Here is a 15,486-nt window from a genome sequence, read left to right as displayed (position 1 = left end):
TTTTAATGTGCTGAGAGTTTGCCTGGGAAATCCTGCAGAGTGCTGACGTACTGGCCAACTGTGTGGCTGCTCAGGCCTTTTTTCCTGACTGTATTGAGTCATCAGACCAAACTTTTTAATTCTCTGCAGAACTTGCTTGGATTGTCTGAGGCAGAGGGAGAGAGGAAATCCATCAGTGACTGCTATTCTGGAGTTTGAGTTTGTGTATGCGTGGGAGCTCATGTTATGTAAGCAGCGAGGCCGGAGTGCACACACTGAATGAAGACTGGGTTGAAGGTACCTGAGGAATGAAGATGAGTGGATAGATAGAAGCATCTTTATGTTGCTGAAATGCGTATTGCAGGGACAAAGGAATATGTTTAAGGCTGCGTACTTAACATGCACAGCGTCACCGCTCAAATGATTTGCTTTTTCATTTCAAATTTTGGCTAATTTGCATCAGCATGTCATAACATGCTGTCATGTGATCTAACATTAAACCATTGGGACACACCCTGCTCTCTTGTGCTGGATGAAGCAGGAGAGTGGCGATGAATCAGATTATTGAAATGTGCCACAGTAATCGATTGTATCATGTCACTACATGCAGAGATTCAACACCCAAATGCCCATCAAAAAGATGTAATATTTGAAAATTAAACAAATATTTATAAAACAGGGGACACCTGACAATGGTCCCACCTGTATGAGCTTCTGGGACATCCTATTCCAAAACCATGGCCATTAATAAGGAAGCATATCGTTGCTGTCGGAAAAAAGCCTTGTATCTCCATTTTTGGCATTTTTTCAGTTTTTGACATAATTTGAAAGTGTCTGTTACTCTTCACATTGTTTATAAATGTTATGATGAATGGCCTAAAAGAAATTACTCAAAATCACATGGGAAAAATTCTGGTTCCATTGACTTACATTGAAAGTAAAGTATGTTTTTTCCTTCTCCTGTAAAGTTACTATTTTGGAGATTTTTTCAGCTGAAGAGAAGGTTTTCTTCCAACAGCAGCATTATAAGTGTCTTTGTGTACTGTAACGTTAACATTCCCCTTCACTAGAACTAAGGGGCCGAGACCCTGAAGAACAGCCCCAGATTATTATCCCTCCTCCACCAAACTTTACTGTTGGCACTTGGCAGTCCAGTAGGTAGCATTCTCCTGGCATCTGCCAAATTCCAGATATGGCATGAGGCTGCTAGGTAATGAAGCATGATTCCTCACTGAAAACCTGGTTTCTGCTGGTCTAGGGTCCAGTGGCAGTGTGCTTTATACCACTCCAGCCGACACTTGGCATTGCGCATAGTGATCTTGGGCTTGTGTGCAGATGCTCAGCCATGGAAACCTATTTTAGGAAGCAACCAACACAATTTTTGTGCTGATGTTGCTTCTACAGGCACTTTATACACCTCAAATCTCCATTTTTGTCAGTTTTTCATGTAATTTTGAATGCCTCATGAAGAATGGACCAAAAGAAATGGCTACATGTTACTTGGGAAAAAAGTCTGGTTCCATTGACTTGCATTAAAAGTAAAGAAGGTTTTTTCCTTCTCCTGAAAAGTTATTATTTTGGAGATACCAGGTTTTGTTCCGACAGTTCCTATAATTTAATTTGCCTCCTCCAGTGTGTGAGACTGGACTACACACAGCAGGCCATTACACACACTCACACACACACCTCCAGTGTTTCTCCTCGCTGGGAGGTGAAGGCAGTTTTGTGTTTGAGTTTAGTTGTGTTCACTGTGCTGCTCTCTCCACAATAGCAGCCTGTGTGTGTTGAAGAACACACTCAATAGCACCTTCTCTCTCTCTACATAATAGAATAGAAAATAGAATGAAGTCATTCACTTTCTGCAGGATGTGTTGTTCATCCCCCCTAACCCCTGCCACCCCCATGCTCTTAACTCCTATCTGACTTTGGCTACAGGTGATTCTCATCGTTATCATTCACATTTCTGTAATAATGTAGGCGAAGCTTTTGTGGACAGTGCTTTTACCATGCCTACACACACAGTGTGGGTGAACTCAGTGGGCTGATGGATGGGGGACATGACTAATGTAGCTCTGCTCTCTATGGTTGCATTTCTGTCATCAGTAACCTCCACTTCCTCCTTTTGTTTTTTTTTTCTTTTCCATTTTTAATAACTGCTTAGTGCGTATCGAGTCTAATATCTAAGCTAATAGATGCTAATGAGTTTATTTTATAGCTTCTTATTCGGTCTTGATAGGGTTCGGTATGATTTGATTGATGCCACTGTGTGTAGTGTCTTCTTATTTACATAATTGATTTTTGAATGAATTTATGCAAAGTATGTGGAGATGCTGTAAGGTTCTGTAATATAAGAGAGCTTTTTGTAGCTTGTAGCGTAGCTTCTATCTAGGGGTGGCGAACTCGTCATTCTTCGTCCTGTGGTAGTTTAGTCCTGCCCACTCATATTGAAGTTATAAGCAGTGTTTCATCCTGGATTGGGGCGATACAGGGCAGCCAATCAGAACTGAGTTCATTTACATAAGGCACAATAACAAAACTAGCCTAAAGGATAAAGAGAGTCATGGAAACATTCATTTAGACTGGTTTTGATGCATAAAACCACACAAATGTTATAAGTGGATGAAGGCAAATGTAGGAAAAGGGCCCTTTGAGATAGAAATGATTTTTTCCATAAATGGAAATTTTTTTTATGCCAAAGGAGCAGTTTTTGTTGTTGTGGTTGTGGTTGTTGTTGTAAACTGTAAACTAATGCCCTCCCACTTACAGTTTTCTGTCCCCTAGTTCTTTAAATACAGGTCTGTGTGAGATCGAGTCAAACTCCGCCCTACATGGTTTTGCTCTTACCTTTGGCACTTTCATGTTTCCAAGCAAAACCAACAGATGTTTCTCCTCCTCTTCTCCTGTAGACGGCCTATGGGACTCATCCAGCATGCGGCTGCTGAAGCTCGGGGTGCTGCCGGTAAAGGCTCTGCTGGCCGTTGGGGAGCATGTGTGGGCATCGTCTGGAGGGCAGGTCTTCATCATCAACACCCGCACGCACACTGTGGAGGTAAATGGACACCCACCACCTGCTTGTTCATGCTCCAGTTAGAAACCATGGCAGAGGCACAACTACTGCAGCGTAGGTCTGTGAGGGAACTTGTGACCGGATTGGTGAATCGATAGTTTGGTGAAAAATAAATTGACTTTTTTTTTTTTGTCAGCCAAAACGTTTTGTGTCTGGAGTTTGCTTCTTTAGTTTTGTACTGGAGCTAAGGGGCTAATGAAGCTAACCTTAGTCTTAAGCCAAAGTTGAGCTAAACGCAAAGATTCAACAAACGAACACCGAGAGGGAGATATAATACCTGGGGGAAAAAACAAATTCAAAACATGAGAAATTATTACATTTAATTGTTTTTTATTTGGTTAAAAATAACCACTATCCTGCGCCCAAAGCATGTAGCAGCTGGTCAGGGAAGCAGTTTGACTCACTTATAACCCTCCGTAGCTGTTTATAAATACTTATTCCAACAGGCGTCATCTGTCATAAAGGCTACTTTAGCTGACCGATGAAAACTGGTATTTATAGCGGATGACGCCTGTTGTGATATACATTCATAAACAGTTATGTAGGGGTATGTCAGTTGTCATGACAACCTTGTTCCAGTGTAAGTGTCATGTAGCCTTATGAACAGCACCCTACAGTAAAGTTTTACCCAAAGTACATATACTTTGTTACTTCCCACCCATAAAAATGTATAAATACAAATGCAAACCACCTTAAGGTGAAGTAGAGGCTCTAATTATTATGTTTTAGTAGATGGAGTTAAGCAATCCTGCAGTCTGGAGATGCTGCAGCGCCTCTAACCACCCCTACCCTCCACATCTCTTTAAGCATCCATTCCTTGTTAGCTGTTCCAGCCTCTTTAGCCCCAGTACAGAACTGAAAAAGCAAACTTCAGGCACCAAACATTTCTTGGCTAATCGACTAAGGGGGGAATTGTGTAAATGAGCTTTTTGCTGAGCTACGGCTTTAAGCCAGCAGCAACACATCTGTTCATACGTTTTAATCTGTTTCAGCTGGTTTGAAGAACGATGCTTAATAGTTTGGGTTGGTGCTGGTTTTATACTGTCCTGGTTTAATAGGGCTGGAATTTGAGCAGCGTGTTTGCTCTCCTCCTCCTCACAGCAGGCCGCTGTGTGGAGGTTATTTTAGACAGCAGGAGAGAGGTGGGTGTGTGTGCAGCGCGAGTTCACACTTCTCCTGCTCCGCTGTCCCACGCAGCACCAGAGCAGCCAGGCAGCTCCAGCATTCACAGAGCTAAATACTCCCCAGAGCACTTCGCTCTGCGTTCGGGTACGTTTACTAAAGAAACGGGAACATTTTAAAACATCCAGCTCTCATCGGTGAACGAGATTCAGCTCAGTGGTTTATTTCGCTGTGTGCCGAGTGTGTCTGTAACAGGGATGTGTTCACTGTGTTTAACCCTTAGACTTCTGCAGTTACTGTTGTTTTACTGTCCTGTTTAACTAGAACAGGATACTTTCTCACCTCTCTCTCTCTCTCTCTCTCTCTCTCTCTCTCTCTCTCTCTCTCTCTCTCTCTCTCTCTCTCATTCTCTCTCTCTCTCTCTCTCTCTCTCTCATTCTCTCTCTCATTCTCTCTCTCTCTCTCTCTCTCTCTCTCTCTCTCTCTCTCATTCTTTCTCTCTCTCTCTCTCTCTCTCTCTCTCTCTCTGTCTCTCTATCTTTCTCTCTGTCTCTCTCTCACTCTCTCTCACCCTCTCACTCTCTCACTCACTCTCTCTGTCTCTATCACTCTCTCTCACTCTCTTACACTCTCTCTCACTCTCTTACACTCTCTCTCACTCTCTTACACTCTCTCTCACTCTCTCTCACTCTCACACTCTCTCACTCTCTCTCTATCTCACTCTCTCTCACACTCTCTCTATCTCACACTCTCTCATTCTCTCTCTCTCTATCTCTCTCTCTTTCTCACATTCTCACTCTCTCACTCTCTCTCTCACTCTCTCTCCCTCTCTCGTTCTCTCGCTCTCTTTCTTTTTAAGACACCAGCATAGGTGTCAGAATAGTAAATCCTTCTCTCTCTCTCTCACTCACACACACACACACACACACACAATCACACACACACAATCCTGCTCTGGTCACTAAGCTCCTTACTGTCCCACCTGCTCCTCTCACAGTAGATGCTGACAGTTGTGCATGCTCACTTACAGCCTTCAGCCTCGTCACTGCACTCCTCACATTTCTACACAGTCCACGGAGACGGAGCTGCTCCTGCAGTGATCTGTAATACCGTACAGAGCAGCCTGTTATCTGTTTATTCGGTGATGAGTCAGCAGAAAGTAATCATGATTGCACCATTAGTTGTATCCACACCTCCAGACCTGTTTTGGCTTGGTGAAGGCCAGGGCTGGTGCTTGAGCTGTTAGCACAGAATATTCCCACAGACACACACTGCACATACAGTACTGTGCCACCCTTCAACAGCCAGAAATGACAAGTCATTCATTTTTCGGTAGATATTTCTGAGGGGATCGCATAATGAATGGGAAGACTTATTGACATTTCGGTCGTTTTATGTGGGTTTCCAGTAAATTTGTGATAAATCTGCATTGGGCAAACATAAAATGTTAAGCTTTAGGCAGAATCAAACTTTGGTTTGAACACATGAAGAGATTCACAGGGTCAATGTTACACAAACTACAGCTTATAAGGTCTGGGTAAGCTAATGGGTTATGTGCACATATAGCTCAATCAACTTACTCATAATACAGGGGATTTATGTGTACACCTACATTACATGTACAGGAATAAGTCTTGACCTCAAGCAGCTTAAACTGAGCATAATATAAGCTTTAGTCTAAAACAAGCTATTTTTATTATTTTTAATGTATCCCTGCTAGGAAGCTTTCTTTTGGGTTCTCATGGTTTTCTAATGTTTTGGTTTGTGGTTTAACAGGTTATCAGTGGTTGAATCGTATGTTGGAGATCTCTTCCTGAATGGTGACACATACAACTAGCACAAACAGTCGCTGTTTCCCTCAGAGACGTTACAAAACACGAATGGGAACGCTCATAATGCTCAATAAGCCTATAAGGACAATGTTTACATGGCACAGTTGGCTGCCCAGCCCATGCGTTCCGCTGGAGTGAAACCGTGGGGGTAAATCTGTGGCTCTGCAGTCGGGCCCCTCTCCAGTGTTGTGAGTCTGAAAGGACATGCAGCTGTCAAGATGCGCTCCCTGAGAAAAGAAAATAGGCAAAAAAAGAACAAATTAAACAGAGAAGCTGCTAGACAATCAACTGACCACCCCCAGAGTCCAGCCCTCAACATCACTGAATGTGGTTTGGGATTACTTAGATGGTCAGAAACAGAAAATGTAACCAACCACTAAGACTCACCTTTGGAGGTGTGGAAAAATATCCCTGCAGATTTCTTTGACAAACTGTGGCTGTGTCCCAATTCAAGGGCTGCGTCTTTCTGATTCTAAGGACGCCGTCTACGAAGGCATGTCCTATCAAGTTTCTTGTGAACCGTGAGAGGACATGCCTTCATGAAGTTCTTTGAAGGTGGAGCCAGAAACTTTGATTTTTTTTTCTTCATGTATTAGAGCTCTCTGTTTGCTCATTGCTCCCTAAAATGAAACAACGCATTGGTTTTTTTTTTGTTAGTTTTTTTTCTAGTTCTATCATTAGCTATTCGACTTAGTTTAAACCCAGTAGTGTCTCCTTTTGACTGAAAATGAAATAAATAAAGGGCTTAGCACAGTACTGTAATTTCCACGTGAATAAAACATATTACATCAGCACAGTTGTTGCAGAAAGTAAGTATACTGAAAGATTAAGCCTTCAAATATGTTTTATTCATGTGGAAATGAATCAAGCAAGCGTCATACTTTTTCCCTGCGCGAGACTCACTGCAGCCTAGAAGCGGCTGTGGAAAAGCGATGAGCGCTGGCTTACACTGGCTTACAGCCCGCCTGCGGAATTGGGGGCTGTTAAGTGCTTTATTCATACATTCATACATTTCCCAACAGCTGAAGATCACTTTAACTGTTCGAGACAGCATTTCAGGTGATAGTGTCTCTAATTCGCTCTCTCCTGTGTCCATCTGAGTCTCTGTCTCTGACTAATTGGACTTTGTTTGTAGCCTTGCTTTTCTCTGTCCGAGCTCTTTGGGTTACCTCATTCAGCTGCTGACGAGATCAGACACACAGGCCTGATCTGTTCCAGCTTCACAGCGAAGCAGAAAACCAGCCTGCTGTAGAAAAGAGATGCGATTTCCCCTAAACTGTTTCTCAAGAGTTACAGTTTAACCACACACTGAAGCCCTTGGCTGAGCTAATCGGGAGTCTGGTGTTGAATGCTGGTTGATGAATTGAAGCAGGTGTGTAAGTGCTTGGCTGGGTAAACAAAGGAATCTGGACAAAAGGGTGGAGTGAACATGGGAAATGTGATACGGTATCGCGTGCGCTTGAATAAATGTGTTTGATGTGGAGGTTTAAGCACCTTCAGTACTGTGCAAAAGTCAGAGACCTTCCTTTCCTGGAAGGACCCACTTTAGAGTCTCTAATTACTATGTAGTTACACATGAATAACATATGTAACAACACTAAGTACTAATGATTTCCCCTCTCTCTCAGCAATGAGATAAGATGTTTATCTGATGGGGACAGTTTTGGTGGTCTGCCAGGTCTTGAGGGTGGTTGTGAGCTGCAGACTCTTTACTGCACACAAGCAAGGTGAAGCTACAAGTTACGTGTTTCCCATGTGTGTACATAGTCTGCTCTTCTTGTGTTGTGCAGCACCAGGTGGAGGCACATCATGAAGAGGGTATGGTGGTGTCTCAGATGGTGGTTGCTGGGGTGGGCATCTGGATCGCTTTCAGCTCCGGCTCCACCCTCCGGCTCTTCCATACCGAAACCCTGGAGCACCTGCAGGACATCAACATCGCCACGCCTGTCAACAACATCCTATCAGGTAAATATATCTCAAAGCACATGCAATGCACACCAGTAAACAGATCTTAAACACTGTGGCAAAACTTTATGTTGGATATCCCTCACTTTTGACTCAAGTTATCCAGTTAATTGAGAAATCCTGCTCCTGAAATACCCCCTTTATACCCCAGAGACCACTTGCTTAAAACATATATATATATATATATATATATATACACACACACACACACACACACACACTCACTCACCAGACACTTTATTAGGTACACCTTGCTAGTAAAAGGTTGGACCCCCTTTTGCTTTTAGAATTCTTTGTGGCAGACTTTCAACAAGGTGTTGGAAACGTTCCTCAGAGCTTCTGGTTGGTTATTTGAGTTGCTGTTGTCTTTCTATCATCTGGAACCAGTCTGGCCATTCTCCTCTGACCTCTCACATCAACAAGGCATTTTCGTCCACACAACTGACCGCTCACTGGATATTTCCTCTTTTTCGGACCGTTCTCTGTAAACCCTAGAGATGGCTGTGTGTGAAAATCCCAGTAGATCAGCAGTTTCTGAAATACTCAGACCAGCCCGTCTGGCACCAACAACCACGCCATGTTCAAAGCCACTTAAATCCCCTTTCTTCCCCATTCTGATGCTCGGTCTGCACTTCAGCAAGTTGTCTTGACCACCTCTACATGCCTAAATGCATTGAGTTGCAGCCGTGTGATTGGCTGATTAGCTATTTGTGTTAACAAGCAACTGAACAGCTGTACCTAAAAAAAGTGTCCGGTGAGTCTATATACACACTTGTTGACTGCTCTAAACATCTATCACTGACAGATTAAATAAATACTAGTGGTCAAAGGTTTAAAATGAATAACTGCGATAGATTTTTTTTGTTTTTGTTTTTGCTCAAATTCGACCCAAAAGAAAGAGATTTTCAGTATAAGCAGTATATTATGTTATAGCTGTGAGTGGACAAAATAAGCTTCATCAGATCATATTTATTACTTTCAGTAATTCAATAACATTGTCATCATATATATGATCATGGGATTCACATGAGCCTGGCTATGAAAATTGTGTGATTTCCACGGAGTGAATACAGTTTCCAGTTTTCATTGCCAGCAATCAGTGAGAGCAGCAGTGGCTGCATGTTCCAACCAATTACTGGATATATCTTATATATAATATGTGCAGCATTTGTACAGTACATAGATTATTACTACATTGAACGATCTTGTGGGGACTGGAGCTCCACTTCGCTATTGTTTTGGTTAGTTTGCTCCTTGTTGATTTACCTATAGGTCTCCCTCAAGTACTACCCACAATAGGCTGATGAAGATGCTGAAGATATTGCTTTAAAAGTCATTCAAAAGCTGTATTTGAATGAGAAGGCTACAGTCGCATAATCGCCTGTACTCCTACAGATGGTCATCATTACAATAACTTTGAATACATATATACCCATAAATAACAGCTTATCTGGTAGATACCTGTAACTTCCCCTTCCTTCTTTCAGGGTCACCCTCTCAGGTGAATATGCTTCGTTACACCTCTACAATACACACCAAGCAGTAGACACACAGCTTAATTGACATTTTTATAGGCCTACGCTACAGAAGATCACTCTCTCAGGCAAATATAAAGCTCAACCAACCTGTAAAACTGTCAACATTACACTCTCAGGTAAATACACATCCTCAGCAAACACGTAAATAGACACCATTAAACCTGTCAACAATTGAATCCACATCGCAAGCAGTGTGGCTTGTGAAGAGCATTTTCCATAGAGTGCAGCCTTCTCTACTCAGGCGTTCCTCATGAACAAAGGCCCTCCCTGTAACCTATAATAAAGGGCTTTGTCCTGTGTCAGGTGACCTCATAGGCTTTGTCGCTTTGTTGTATGTGCTTTGTGATTGGTTGAGTTATGCAATCATCTTTAAGGCTTTCATGTGGACAAACAGAGCCCCAGAAAACCTCTCATTTTCTCCTGACTGAGACACCAAAGTCTTAAAATGATAGACCACTAACGCTTCCCAGATCCAAACACTGCTCAACACTGTCCAAAGCGCTCTGAACAATGTATTCCAGCAAGACACACATGAGTTTTGTTAAGGGTCTTAGGCAACCATTCATCCACAGTTCATTAACCCTCTGATAACTAGCGGCTTGTAGGCGATACTTTAGAGCTTTTGTTGTGCTACCATGTTTTCTATCACTGTGTAAAAGATGCTGGCTTTAATTGACTTGCACTTTCAGAGGAAGCACATTCAGAACAGGAATGAGTAACACTGAAGTGACTAGTATATTCCTGTTCATGTACTGCTTTGCTTGTGAATTTTGTGAAGGGAATTTTTTTTTTCTGCATAATTAAACGCTTAGCATGTCATCAAAATCATTCATAGTGGTTTGGTGTAAAATACGTAGAGAAACCCAGTCAGAATGGTTCATAGTGGTGGATAGAGAAACCAGATATCTGAAGAAAGTTATTACATGAAACGGTTATGAATACGCTGCATGTCTGCCGCATAGTTTCACGGTAGTTTTGTAGTGTCATTTTGCCCTAAAACGTGTTTTAATCAAATTATTTTAATGTACTCATGATGGAGGGATATGTAAAGAGCGCTGTAAGGCAAAATAATCCCCAAAGAAAGCTTATTTTTTCAGATTGACCACTATTTTACCTCCTTCAGCCTCACGTATAAAAACTCCGAGGACGTGTAGGTTCATTGTTTGTTCTGGATCGTAAATAAAACGCCTATATTTGTGTTCTAGACAGTGTCTAGAAATCTGACTCTGTACGTTTCTCTACAGTGAACCATTTCACATCAGACCCATCTGGATGCCTTTGATGAAATCTTAGTGTCATAAAACAGTGAGATTCCCCTTCAAGTAAAATGATTGTATGAATTTAAAGCTGTTAAAAAAGGCTTCAAAAACGGAAGAAATGAAAGTGAGTCCGCCGAAGGTCGACAGGCAAACAGGCACTGGCCTCTCGTTCAGAGCGAGAGTTGTAAAGGAACCTCTGTGTGATATTTTGATGATGTTTGGATGCCGTCCAGGGGATTTGTTGTCATCATCTGGGTCATTCATGTGTCTCCACATGACCGTGTGTGTATTACATCACAGGATTGGGCTTTACCCGGTGTTATCCTGGTGTTTTCTAATCACTATGACTACAGCGTTGTTGGTGTGCATGTTGTCTGATGAACGGGTGATAGTTCTGCTCTTCACATCCTTTTTCCTGCTCTTGTCCCTGCACAGAGCAGTGCATTGGATTTACATGATTCAGTTGTGAACTTCGTTTACAGATGAATAAAATATGTTACGTCAGCACAAGTGTGTCTTACGTTAGGCAGTGATTGTGTTTATGTGGTGTATTTTATTCATGCAGAAAAGATCTGCACATTTGAATCAATTCAAAGTCAATGCAGTGCCCTAGTCGTCAGTGTGTGTTTAGAAAGGCATGATTGTGGAAGAGCTAAGGTTCCTACAGAAATCAGCCAAAAATAGCGTTTACAGCTCGTTCGATAAAGCAGTCGAGATCAGAGCAGAACTGGGATTTTGGGCTGGAACATTAATCTGTAATCTGTGTTTGCATAATCTGTTCCCGAAATCCAAGCCTGTTTGAGTTCCACTGAAAGCTTCCCTTCCCAGCATGCAGTGAGTCAGACTGAACTAGAACCCGCAGACTCAACACAGCACCGGTCTCTAAGGAGTCTAAGCCTGTACATTGTGGCTAATGAAAGCTTATTGACGTACAGTGTTTTATGGGCTTATTATAGGCTTCAGTTTGTGTTTAGACCAAAAGGACTTTAGACCACTGTTAAGATTTTGGGCTAGGTTTAATAAAAGAGGTGCTGATTACAGAACGTCTGTGCTAAAGGGGGTGGCTTATTAAGCAGTTTTTCTACCAAGATCTTCTGTGCAAGGAGCAGCTTCGTAGTTAAAATATGAGCAGTGCGTTCTCATCTCTCACATGACTCACGTGGTTTGACTACCACCAGGTAGGAAAGAAAGGCCTCATCCCAATAAGCAAACTACAGCACTGCGTAGCAGTGGCAGAGTGGGTAATCGGGAGAGTTGGGAGAGGTCCCAGTGGGCTGGTACCAGCCAGTTACCGCAAGCTAATGTATAAACTCACTCAGACAAACTGTAAGAGTTAAGTGGTGCAGCCCCACTTAATGTGGTGCAGCCCTGGTTGGCTGATTGTAATGGAGTCTCACAGAGATTTGATGAAGGTGAAGTTAGCTTCGCATTCTCATTTCCCATTCCCCCTTAAATAGCCCCCACAGATTAGCAAATCAAATTCAGCGTGACAGTGTGAATCTTATACTGGCTGACACAAAAGGCAGTTCTAGAGCTTTTTTTGCATTAAAGACGTAGTAATTTTCATATGTGAATCATGCAAGGATGGACAGTCTTGGCAAGAGCTGCAAAAAAACGGTACTAAGGCGGTACTTAGAAGACTAGAATGAAAGCTACCTGAGGAGGATGAGGACCTATCTGAGCAGGAGGGCAGTGAGAAATGCTGACAGTAACACACAGTAGTTTGTAGCCTATTGACTGTCACGATTGTGACATTTAAGATGAAAGTTTTCTAAGGGTGCCACCTGATCTGGGCTTGTGGTGATATAGCCTGATATTTTTTAACCCCAGGACCCACTGGCGGTCTTATTGCAAAGCTTTATTACAAATTTCTATAAGGTAAGAATAGCTCGGTTTGCGTTGAAGTTCTTGTAATTACTAAATAATATAAAATTAGCCTCAGATTAAGAGGTTAACCAGCCCCGAACCTTGGATGGAAAATTGTTCACTTGCATTTTTTTTTTTTGCTGTGGTATCTAGGTAGATATAGCTGAGTGAGCTCTCCCATTGTTTAGAAAGTCAGGAGCTGAACTGAAGGCCTTGTATCAGAAACTGACAGTGGAAGCAACCAATCACATTTTGATTTACAATGAACAGGACTTTGGGCTGCCCACCGCTCTGGGCAAGTGTGCTCACTGCCCCCTAGTGTGTGTGCTCACTAGTGTGTATGTGGTGTTTCACTTCACAGATGGGTTAAATGCGGAGGTGAAAATTTCCCCGTTGTGGGTCTAATAAGGGTCTCTTAATCTTAATCTTTAGGTCAGGGGTGTTCAACTAAAAGGAGAGAAGATCCAATTACTTCAAATTTCTTGCTTACAAAGGTCCAGATAAACAAGCAAATGTCGGTAAATAGCACTGAATTTATAAATCTGTTGTTTTATAATCGAACACTTGCAGTTTTTGTATTTAAAATGTAAAATTCACTTTTAACAGAACTTTTCAGTTCATTTAAAAAGAGCTGAATGTGAAAATGTCCTTATTCAGTGTGTCAAGTACTGTGGAAACAGCAAAAAGTAGTGGGCCTGCGTTTGTTGGGTGGCGTAGCTCTGCAGCTGTGTTTGGATATCCTCAGTGATGGTGGAGAGTGACCGACAGTGGGATTGTGCGGTGTGTGTGTGTGTGTGTGTGTGTGTGCGCGCGTGTCAGCGCTGAGCCAACTGTGGGGACGTCTGTGTGTGTGATGGCTGAGTTGACTTGCCCTGCACTGTCAGATGCACCACCCCCAGCTCACACTGAGCCAGGACAGCGGCTACAGCGCAGCCCAGGACAGCGGCCAAAAAGTAAAAACAAAAAACGAAATCTCTTACTTTGGCTCTGTTCCTTCTGCATTTGTTCTGCTTTTCTTCTCTCACTTCAGTTGCTTTGAGTGTTAGCTGAAAAATGCTGTTTGCTCAGACACAGTAATCTTATTTGGTGGCTGTAATGGAGTTTGAATAGTGATGCTCGAGGTGACAGAGACGTTCAAATCATTTCTAAATCTGCCATTAAAGTTATCTTGGCTGAGAGCAAATCAGCCTGCTGCAAATTAGCCTGATCTCTCTCTCTCTCTCTCTCTCTCTCTCTCTCTCTCTCTTTCTCTCTCTCTTTCTCTCTCTCTTTCTCTCTCTCTCTCTCTCTCTCTCTCTCTCTCTCTCTCTCTCATTCTCTCTCATCCTCATTCTCTTTCTCTCACTCTCTCTCCCTCTCTCTCTCTCTCTCTCTTTCTCTTGCCCTCGCTCTCTCTCTCTCTCTCTCTCTCTCTCTCTCTCTCTCTCATTCTCTCTCTCTCTCTCTCTCTCTCTCTCTCTCTGCTCCTCTGCGTATCTGTCCAGCCGCATAAATCTCATCTGCTCTCATTAATGCCATCAGTCTGAGGATTAAACTGGCTGCGACGACTGATTGGGGAGAAAGCAGCTGAGAGCATGTGTCAATTAGAGCTCTTCATCATCTTCATCTTCATCTGCACCTCTGTGATCATCTTTATTCTTCATCATTTGCGTGGGCTGTATGAAGATAGGAACATTGTGTGAGAGAACAGTGCGCTGATAAAGTGATTATGACCGCGCAGTGTGTAATTACGGCAGCTCGCAGCCTCACTGTCTTCTCCATACTGTGTTTATCTAAAGCGTTTCTGAGCACTTCGTACACTACAAGGAGTATCTAGTACTAGTGTAACTGGCCACTTCAGTCTTCAACCATAAAGTTCTGGCTTCTTAGCATCTACTGCAAGCAGAGAACTCTGAGAGAGCATCTGACTTGTCTCCTGAACACAGTACAGCATCAGTTCATGATCATTATTCAGCCAGCCCACCAATATGTTATTTATTTTTATGGGCCAATCATAACTAAGATGAAATTGAAGTGTTAAAAGAGCCATTGTTGGTTTAATTTTTACATCTAATTTCTTTCATCAGACAACTTCATGAGACAACTTCTATTTAGTTTTCATCTGAAATTGATGTGGAACACATTTATTTCTGTGAGCAATCTTGCCTGTTACATCCCAAGTGGTGATCATCGGGGTCCAAGCACCTATAGCCAGTAGAATACAAATGATGGGCAATGTTTTCAGAATGGGCTCAATTTGTAATAGTAAACGAAAAAGAAGTGATCTTTTTTTAACATATGGGAACATCCATTAGATGCCTCCCAAAGCTACGTCACAAAAAGCTATTCCATTAAATGGTTATAAATATATTTATTTATGCCCATGACATTGTTTTACAATATTTTTAAGAAGATTTTGTCATACAGGATGTTGAAAGACAAAATAGTCCCCAAAAATGTACATGCCAAAAAAGTTGGGATGCTGTGTAAAATGTAAATAAATTTAAATTAAAAACAGAATGCAATGATTTGCAAATCTCAAAGACACATGTTCTATTTACAGTAGAACAAAGAACACATATCAGATTTTGAAAGTAAGACATTTTACCATTTCAGGAAAAACATTAGCTCATTTAGAACTTGATGGCAGCAACACATCTCAAGAAAGTTAGGACAGGGCATCAAAAGACAGGAAAAGTAGGTGGTTCTGATAAAAAAACAGCTAGAGGAGCAATTTGCAACTAACTGAGATGACTGGATATTAAAATAGCATTTTTGAGAGGCAGAATCTCTCAGAAGCAAAGATGGGCAGAGGTTTAGATGAAAAAATGCATCTAAAAATTGTGGAACAATTTTAGAAAAATGTTCCTCAACGTACA

At 42.1% G+C, this 15,486-nt stretch overlaps 1 protein-coding gene across 3 annotated transcripts in view; it reads left to right on the top strand.

The window, feature by feature from the left end:
• arhgef10 (Rho guanine nucleotide exchange factor (GEF) 10) overlaps nucleotides 1–15,486 on the top strand; it is a 143,986-nt gene that overhangs the window by 112,944 nt on the left and 15,556 nt on the right. For all 3 annotated transcript variants that reach the window (XM_017707802.2, XM_017707801.2, XM_037542203.1), the window contains 2 exons: nucleotides 2,886–3,028; nucleotides 7,791–7,965. In XM_017707802.2, the coding sequence (XP_017563291.1) occupies nucleotides 2,886–3,028; nucleotides 7,791–7,965 (318 nt within the window). The remainder of the gene's footprint in view (nucleotides 1–2,885; nucleotides 3,029–7,790; nucleotides 7,966–15,486) is intronic.

The sequence above is a fragment of the Pygocentrus nattereri genome, chromosome 10 (genome assembly GCF_015220715.1).
Source record: "Pygocentrus nattereri isolate fPygNat1 chromosome 10, fPygNat1.pri, whole genome shotgun sequence".
In the NCBI taxonomy this organism is placed as follows: domain Eukaryota; kingdom Metazoa; phylum Chordata; class Actinopteri; order Characiformes; family Serrasalmidae; genus Pygocentrus; species Pygocentrus nattereri.
Note: the sequence above shows the minus strand (reverse complement) of the source record. Positions and strands in the feature narration are given on the sequence as shown.